Source organism: Piliocolobus tephrosceles, chromosome 19, assembly GCF_002776525.5.
Source record: "Piliocolobus tephrosceles isolate RC106 chromosome 19, ASM277652v3, whole genome shotgun sequence".
NCBI classification, from domain to species: domain Eukaryota; kingdom Metazoa; phylum Chordata; class Mammalia; order Primates; family Cercopithecidae; genus Piliocolobus; species Piliocolobus tephrosceles.
The window spans coordinates 19,416,676-19,424,837 of NC_045452.1; the positions used below are offsets into that span (position 1 = coordinate 19,416,676).

General features: G+C 51.9%; 1 protein-coding gene across 1 annotated transcript in view; it reads left to right on the forward strand.

Moving 5' to 3' along the window:
* Nucleotides 1-382, forward strand: part of LGALS1 (galectin 1) — a 4,639-nt gene extending 4,257 nt beyond the window's left edge. Inside the window, exon 4 of the mRNA XM_023222055.1 lies at nt 180-382. Coding sequence (XP_023077823.1) covers nt 180-326 — 147 coding nt within the window. The 3' untranslated portion in view covers nt 327-382. The remainder of the gene's footprint in view (nt 1-179) is intronic.
* The last annotated feature ends 7,780 nt before the right edge of the window (nt 383-8,162 follow it).

The window sequence follows — 8,162 nt, forward strand, 5'->3', positions numbered from 1 at the left end:
AAAAAAAAAAAAAAAAAAAATCTGTCACAGGATTAGAGTAGAAAGAAAGAAAAAAATATTATAAATGCACCTCCGTAGTCTCAGCCACAAACTGGGGCTGTGTCAGGGCCACATGAGGAACGGGTTCTGGAAGGACCCATGGCCTGTGGGCCTGGCTCACTGCTCTCTTATACCCCCAGGTGTGCATCACCTTTGACCAGGCCGACCTGACCATCAAGCTGCCAGATGGATACGAATTCAAGTTCCCCAACCGCCTCAACCTGGAGGCCATCAACTACATGGCAGCTGATGGTGACTTCAAGATCAAGTGTGTGGCCTTTGACTGAAATCAGTCAGCCCATGGCCCCCAATAAAGGCAGCTGCCTCTGCCCCCTGTGAATCAGCCTCGTGTGTATGTGTATGTGTTTGTGTGTGTGCACGCATGTGCGTGTGTGTGTGAGAGAGAGAGGGGTCCCCCACCTCCAGGCCTGCCCCCTTCCTTCACTTCCATTCGCTTTGTCCACAGGTACCTCCTCAGTTCCAATGATGTCTTCCGCTGGGTCCCCCAGACCAAGCACAGAGAGTCTGACACACAGTAGGAGGGTCAGTGACCACTGAATAAAAATCAGTCCCTGCCCTGAAACTGCTTTTAGCCTAGTGGGCCTTAGAACACAGCAGATGCTCAAAGGATGTTGTGTAAATGACATCAAGGGGGAAACAGGCAAGGACAGATCACTTCATGTATGGTGACAGGACAGAAGACGGGGAGGTGGAGGGAAGAATACGAGACCCCTCTCATTTCTTGCCTTCATGAGCTAGAAAGAGATGTGGAGTCAGACAACATGGGGCTGCCAGCTGTGTGGCCTTGTGCATGTTAACTGACCTCTCTGAGCCTCAGCTTATTCCTTTATAACAAGGGGGATAATGCAAACAGCCTATCAAAGAGTTGTTCTAAAGATCAGTCGCTTCTTGGCCTTCTGGCTAAGATCAAGTGGAGATTAAATGAGGTGTTGCATGAAAGAAGCCAAGCCATATTCAATACCTGCATATGGCAAATGCCCAGTGGATGGTGGTTTCCCATACCTCGTGCACACCCCCTTTTTTTTTTTTTTTTTTTTTTTTTTTTTTTTTTTTTTTTTTGAGACGGAGTCTGGCTCTGTCTCCCAGGCTGGAGTGCAGTGGTCAGATCTCAACTCACTGCAAGCTCCGCCTCCCGGGTTTACACCATTCTTCTGCCTCAGCCTCCCGAGTAGCTGGGACTACAGGCGCCCGCCACCTCGCCCAGCTAGTTTTTTGTATTTTTAGTAGAGATGGGGTTTCACCGTGTTAGCCAGGATGGTCTCGATCTCCTGACCTCGTGATCCGCCCGTCTCGGCCTCCCAAAGTGCTGGGATTACAGGCTTGAGCCACCGCTCCCGGCCACTTTTTTTTTTTTTTTTTTAAGAGATGGGGTCTTGCTATGTTACCCAGGCTGGAGTGCAGTGGTTGTTCACAGGCATGATCCTGGCATACTGCAGCCTCAAAGTCGTGGGGTCAGGCAATCCTCTTGCCTCAGCCTTCTGAATAGCTGGGACCACAGGTGTGCGTCACTGCACCCAGCTCCCTGCACCGCTTTTGAAGTGCTATTACTCCAATCTGAAGGGGAAGAAATGGGCTCTGATATATGAAATGACTCCCAGGTCCGTACCAGGCCCAGCTGAGCCTGCGGAGCTCCCCAGGATCCTGTCTGTGGGCTTAGGCCATGCACCCCACTTAGCTAGAGTGTATGGGCAACCAAAGGACTAGTCTGGAAGCTGCCGGCTCTCATCGCTGGGCAGATGCCCTCACCCCAACAATGGGAAAGTGGGTTTGGGTGATGACCCTGGCACCCCATTGCCAGCCCCTGTTTCTGTGGTAGGAGGGGCTGGGGTTGGGGGCTACGTCAGCCCCTGCAGAGAACCAAGAGGTAAAAGCCAGCCGACATGAGGCCCAGCCTCCAGACTCCCGCAGCCTCCTCCTCAGGGGACAGAGTAGGGGTGACTCACTCAACCTGAGATGAGGTCTCCATGAGCCTGTTCTCCTCTGGTTTCCAAAGATGATGTCTCCTCCAAGACCAGCCCAGGCTGTTACCTTGGAGGGTAATGCTTAACCCAACCCCATCAAACCCACCCATCACAACTGATGGGGCCTGAGTGGACGGCTGGGGTGCCCTGCACACTGAACACTTCCCGGCACCTTTTCCTTCCTGCTTGCTGCTGCAGTCAGATCTTCCCAGGGCTCCCACCTCCCTGGGAAACAGCTGCAGGAACTGAGCCAAAGTACAGAAGGTTAGAATCATCATTGGGCTCCCCCATAGCCCCAAGGCACAGTCTCCTGAGGCATGGTGTGTGGGCTGGGGGGTGGGGAGCTTGGCAAATCTCCCTTTCTAGGGCAACTGGCACCAGCTGTGACTAGGTCTCTTATACACCCAGCATCAGTTTCCTCATCTATAAAATGAGACCCATCTTGGGTGTATGATTCCCATCTCAGTGGGTACCCTGGGACCTAGGTGGGAGCCGGGGGCACGCACCTCTCTATGAGAGGTCAAAGAGGGGCCGGGCGCGGTGGCTCAAGCCTGTAATCCCAGCACTTTGGGAGGCCGAGACGGGCGGATCACGAGGTCAGGAGATCGAGACCATCCTGGCTAACACGGTGAAACCCCGTCTCTACTAAAAATACAAAAAAAACTAGCCGGGCGAGGTGGTGGGCGCCTGTAGTCCCAGCTACTCCGGAGGCTGAGGCAGGAGAATGGCGTAAACCCGGGAGGCGGAGCTTGCAGTGAGCTGAGATCTGGCCACTGCACTCCAGCTCGGGCGACAGAGCAAGACTCCGTCTCAAAAAAAAAAAAAAAAAAAAAAAAAAAAAAAAAAAAGAGAGGTCAAAGAGGATGGAACACACATGCTGAGAACTCCCATGAGCCACACCCAATCTCCAGGCTCTCCTGGGGCTCCCAGGTGGCCACCCAGAAACAGCTTCGGAAGCCTGGCTGCAGATGGAGCGCCCTCTGCTGGACATTGGAGAACACGTCCCCTAGGTTGCCCTGCCTGGTCCTCAGTTCGCCCACACTGATTCTCCCCTACACTGGTTGACACTCAGAAGACACTAGGACTGGGGCCACAACTGGGCAGAGGAAAGTCCTGGGACAGGTAAGAGAGGCCACTGGGTGTGGAGGAAGGAAACCCGGCTTGGCGTCAGACAGACGTGTTTAAACCCCAGCTCTGTGGCTGTGTGCCCTTGGACCAGATAGTCAACGTCTCTGAACCTCAGTTTCCTCATCTGGCAAACTTTGTTAAGACTGCACTAGTTGGCCAGGCACGCTGGCTCACACCAGTGCTTTGGGAGGCCGAGATGGGTGAATCACAAGGTCAGGAGTTCGAGACCAGCCTGGCCAATATGGCGAAACCCCATCTCTACTAAAAAATACAAAACAGCTGGGCGTGGTGGCGGGCGCCTGTAGTCCCAGCTACTCAGGAGGCTGAGGCAGGAGAATCACTTGAACCTGGGAGGCGGAGGTTGCAGTGAGCTGAGATCACGCCACTGCTCTCAGGCCACAAGCAAGACTCCGTCTCAAAAAAAGAAAAAAGAAAATGGAAAAAAAAAAAAAAACAGGCGTGAGCCACCACTTTGGGAGGCCGAGGTGGGTGGATCACCTGAGGTCAGGCATTTGCGACAAGCCTGGGCAACATGACGAAACTCCGTCTCTACTAAAAATATAAAAGTTAGGCCAGGCACAATGACTGGGATTATGTCTGTAATCCCAGCACTTTGGGAGGCCAAGGTGTGTGAATCACCTGAGGTCGAGAGTTCGAGACCAGCCTGACCAACATGGAGAAACCCCGTCTCCACTAAAAATACAAAAAATTAGCCGGGCATGGTGGTACATGCCTGTAAATCCCAGCTACTTGGGAGGCTGAGGCAGGAGAATCGCTTGAGCCCAGGAGGCAGAGGTTGTGGTGAGCCGATATTGTGCCATTGCACTCCAGCCTGGGTGACAGAGCGTCCATCTCAAGAGAAAAAAAAAAAAAAAAAAAGACTGCACTAGTATTCACTGGGTGCTGTGGCCCACACCCGTAATCCCAGCACTTTGGGAGGCCAGGGCAGGAGGTTCATTTGAGGTCGGGCGTTCGAGACCAGCCTGGCCAACAAGTGAAACCCCGTGTTTACTAAAAATACAAAAATTAGCCGGGCATGGTGGTGCATGCCTGTAGTCCCAGCTACTGGGGAGGCTGAGGCAGGAAAATCACTTGATCCTGGGAAGAGGAGGTTGTAGTGAACCGAGATCACGCCACTGCATTCCAGCCTGGGCGACAGAGCGAGACTCTGTCTAAAAAAAAAAAAGAAAAAAAGATTAGCTGAGGTGATGTATGGAAATGCACGGTGCCTGGCATGCAATAGGTGTTTGGTGAGTGTTGGCTCTCTTCACCCCTTTTAAAGTTCCGTGTGTCCCGAGGGCCTAGGAAACCAGGTCCAGATAAGTTAGGTCAACCTCGTCCTTAGGCCACCTGCTCCCCACCCTCAGAACCTGTTCTTGCCTGTGTGACCTCGGACAAGTGACTGCACCTCTCTGAGCCTCAGTTTCCTCCTCAGTGAAATGTGGATTGTACCTCAAAAGAGATCATCATAAGCCAGGCACAGTGGTGGGCACCTGTGGTTCCAGCTACTCATGAAGCTGAATGGGGAGGATCGCTTGATCCCGGGAGTTTGAGACCAGCTTGGGCAACATAGTGAGACCCTCATCTCTATAAGTAAATAAATAATAAAATAAATAATCTAGACAGTAAAGAGCTAAATAAATGTCAGCTGCTCTTGTTACTCTTTTTCCTCATTGAGTTTATCATCACTTCTTTTCTTATTGTTTTTGTTTTTTATTTTGAGACGGAGTTTTGCTCTTTTGACCAGGCTGTTGTGAAGTGGCGGGATCTCGGCTTACTGCAACCCCTGTCTCCCGGGTTCAAGTGATTCTCCTGCCTCAGCCTCTCGAGTAGCTGGGATTATAGGCATGCACCACCATGTCCGGCTAATTGTCATATTTTTAGTAGAGATGGGGTTTCATCATGTTGGTCAGGCTGGTCTCGAACTCTGAACCTCAACTGATCCACCCGCCTTGGCCTCCCAAAATGCTAGGATTACAGGCAGGAGCCATTACACCTGGCCTGTTTTTTTTTTTTCCCCCAGAGATGGGGTCTCACTGTGTCATCCAGGCTGGAATGCAGTGGCATGATCACAGCTCAATGCAGCCTCAAACTTCTGGGCTTGAGTGATCCTCCTACCTTAGCCTCCCAAGTCACTGGACTATAGGAGTATGTCACTAGGCCTGGCTAATTTTTAATTTTTTGTAGAGACAGGATCTTACTATGTTGCCCTACTGTCTGTCGCTAGGCTGGAGTGCAGTGGCGCAATCTCAGCTCACTGCAACCCCCACCTCTTGGGTTCAAGTGATTCTCCTGCCTCAGCCTCCCAAGCAGCTGGGACTACAGGCATGTGCCACCACGCCCAGCTAATTTTTGTATTTTTGGTAGACACAGGGTTTCACCATGTTGGCCAGGATGGTCTCGATCTCTTGACCTCATGATCTGCCCGCCTCAGCTTCCCAAAGTGCCAGGATTACAGGTGTGAGCTACCACGCCCAGCCTGAGCCTTCACTTTTCGTCTCCAACCACTGTGGGTGGGAGTGGAGCCCTGGTAAACCAAGCAGGTCGAAGCCTGGGACTGGAAGGGGACAGACCAGCTGCAGAAGGTGACTCTCTGGGCACCTTCAGCCAGGGTTATGTCTCTACCCAGGAGGGTGCCAAGGGTAGCCTTAAGGCACTGCCACTAAGGGGCAGAAGCAGCTGGTCAGAGGTGCAGTCCAGCACCCTAAGGGAGCCCCCTGCAGTGCTCTGGGCCACAGGAACTGAAAGGCCAGGCCTGCAGTTTAAGGGTAACTTCCTCGCAGGATCCCACATAGATTTCCCCCAAGCAGAGGAGCTGTATGGAATGAATTCAGCATTCTGGAGTGCTGCACTTATTGCCTGCCTCCTTCTAAAACTCAGTCAGGATACAAAGATAAGCTGGCCGTGATGGCAGGTGCCAGTAATCCTAGCTACTCAGAAGGCTGAGGCAGGAGAGTCGCTTGAACCTGGGGGGCGGAGATTGCAGTGCGGAGATCACGACACTGCACTCCAGCTTGGGTGACAAGAGTGAAATTCTGTCTCAAAAAAAAAAAAAAAAAAAAAGTGAAAAAAGTGGATGAAGGATTCTGGCATACAATCCAAGTGATTAACAATCCCCTTCAGGTGTTGTTTCACTACAATCTTTCACACCCATGCCCTCCATTCTCAGTTGAAGATGTTATTACACACTCATTCCACCTTTGGGCAAAGCGAGGCACAAAGAGGGAAGACGGCTTGTGCAGAAAACGCGTGAATGCATGCCTTATGTTATACAAATTAGACATAACTCACTTTCTCATAATCACAGCTGTCAAAGTTTGGTCCACGGACTAGCAGCATTAGCATCACCTGAGAACTTGCTAGAACTGGAAATCCACTCAGAAACCTCTACTGGATCAGAAACTCCGGAGTGGGGCCCAGCGATCCAGGTTTTAGCAAGCCCTCTAGCGGATTCTGGTGTATGCCAAAGCTTGAGAACCACTGTCTACAACAACCCTACGAAGCTACTATCCCTCATTTTACAAATAGGGTGAGGCACTGTGAAGGCCATTGGTCTTGGACCACACAGCTGTAGATGGGGTGCCAGTACACAAATCCAGGCAGTTTGGCTCCCTCTTGGAGACTACCAACGAGTTGACATCAGAATCTAAAGTAGGGGCCGGCACGGTGGCTCACACCTTACACCCGGGAGGATGAGTACGCACTTTGGGAGACCGAGATGGGAGGATTACTTGCGGTCAGGAGTTCAAGCAGCCTGGTCAACATGGTGAAAACTTGTCTTTACTAAAAATGCAAAAATTAGTGGGGTATGGTGGCACACGCCTGTAATCCCAGTTACTCAGGAGGCTGAGGCGGAGAATTGCTTGAACCTGGGAGGCAGGGGTTGCAATGAACCAACATCGCGCCACTGCACTCCAGCCTGGATGACAGAGCTAGACTTCACCTCAAAAGTAATAATAATAAATTAAAGAAAAAAAAATCCAAAGTAGGGTTAGTGTCATGCGCGTCGGTGTGAAGAGACCACCAAACAGGCTTTGTGTGAGCAACTGGCTGCTTATTTCACCTGGGTGCAGGCGGGCTGAGTCCGAAAAGAGAGAGATAACGGTGGGGTCGTTTTATAGGATTTGCGTAGGTAAAGGAAAATTACAGTCAAGGGGGGTTGTTCTCTGGCGGGCAGGAATGGGGGTCACAAGGTGCTCAGTGGGGGAGCTTTTTGAGCCAGGACGAGCCAGGAAAAGGAATTTCACAAGATAATATCATCGCTTAAGGCAAGGGCCGGCCATTTTCACTTCTTTTTGTTTGTTTGTTTGTTTTGAGATGGAGTCTGGCTCTGTCGCCCAGGCTGGAGTGCAGTGGCCCGATCACAGCTCACTGCAAGCTCCGCCTCCCGGGTTTACACCATTCTCCTGCCTCAGCGTCCGGAGTAGCTGGGACTACAGACGCCCGCCACCTCGCCCAGCTAGTTTCTTTTTTTTGTATGTTTTAGTAGAGACGGGGTTTCACCGTGTTAGCCAGGGTGGTCTCGATCTCCTGACCTTGTGATCCGCCCGTCTCGGCCTCCCAGAGTGCTGGGATTACAGGCTTGAGCCACCGTACCCGGCCCATTTTCACTTCTTTTGTGGTGGAATGTCATCAGATAAGGCGAGGCATGGCATTGGTACTTCTTTTGTGATTCCTCAGTTACTTTAGGCCATCTGGGCGTATATGTGCAAGTCACAGGGGATGCCATGGCTTGGCTTGGGCTCAGAGGCCTGACAGTACAGAAATTTTTGGCCATTCACAAGTAACTCCATATTGAGTGTGTGCCAGGCACAGTCCTAGGCAATCGGGTCCAGGGGACCTCGCTCTCACTGAAGCGACACTGGGGAGGGGCTGAAGCTGGGAGTCATGGAGAGGTCAGGGACTAGCGCTTCGTGCGTGAGAAGAGGGAAGAAAACGAGCTGGGAGGTCCCTTTAACAGGCGGGGCCTGGCGGACGGAACTGCGGAGCGACGCTGATGTGTGCGCCCGGGAG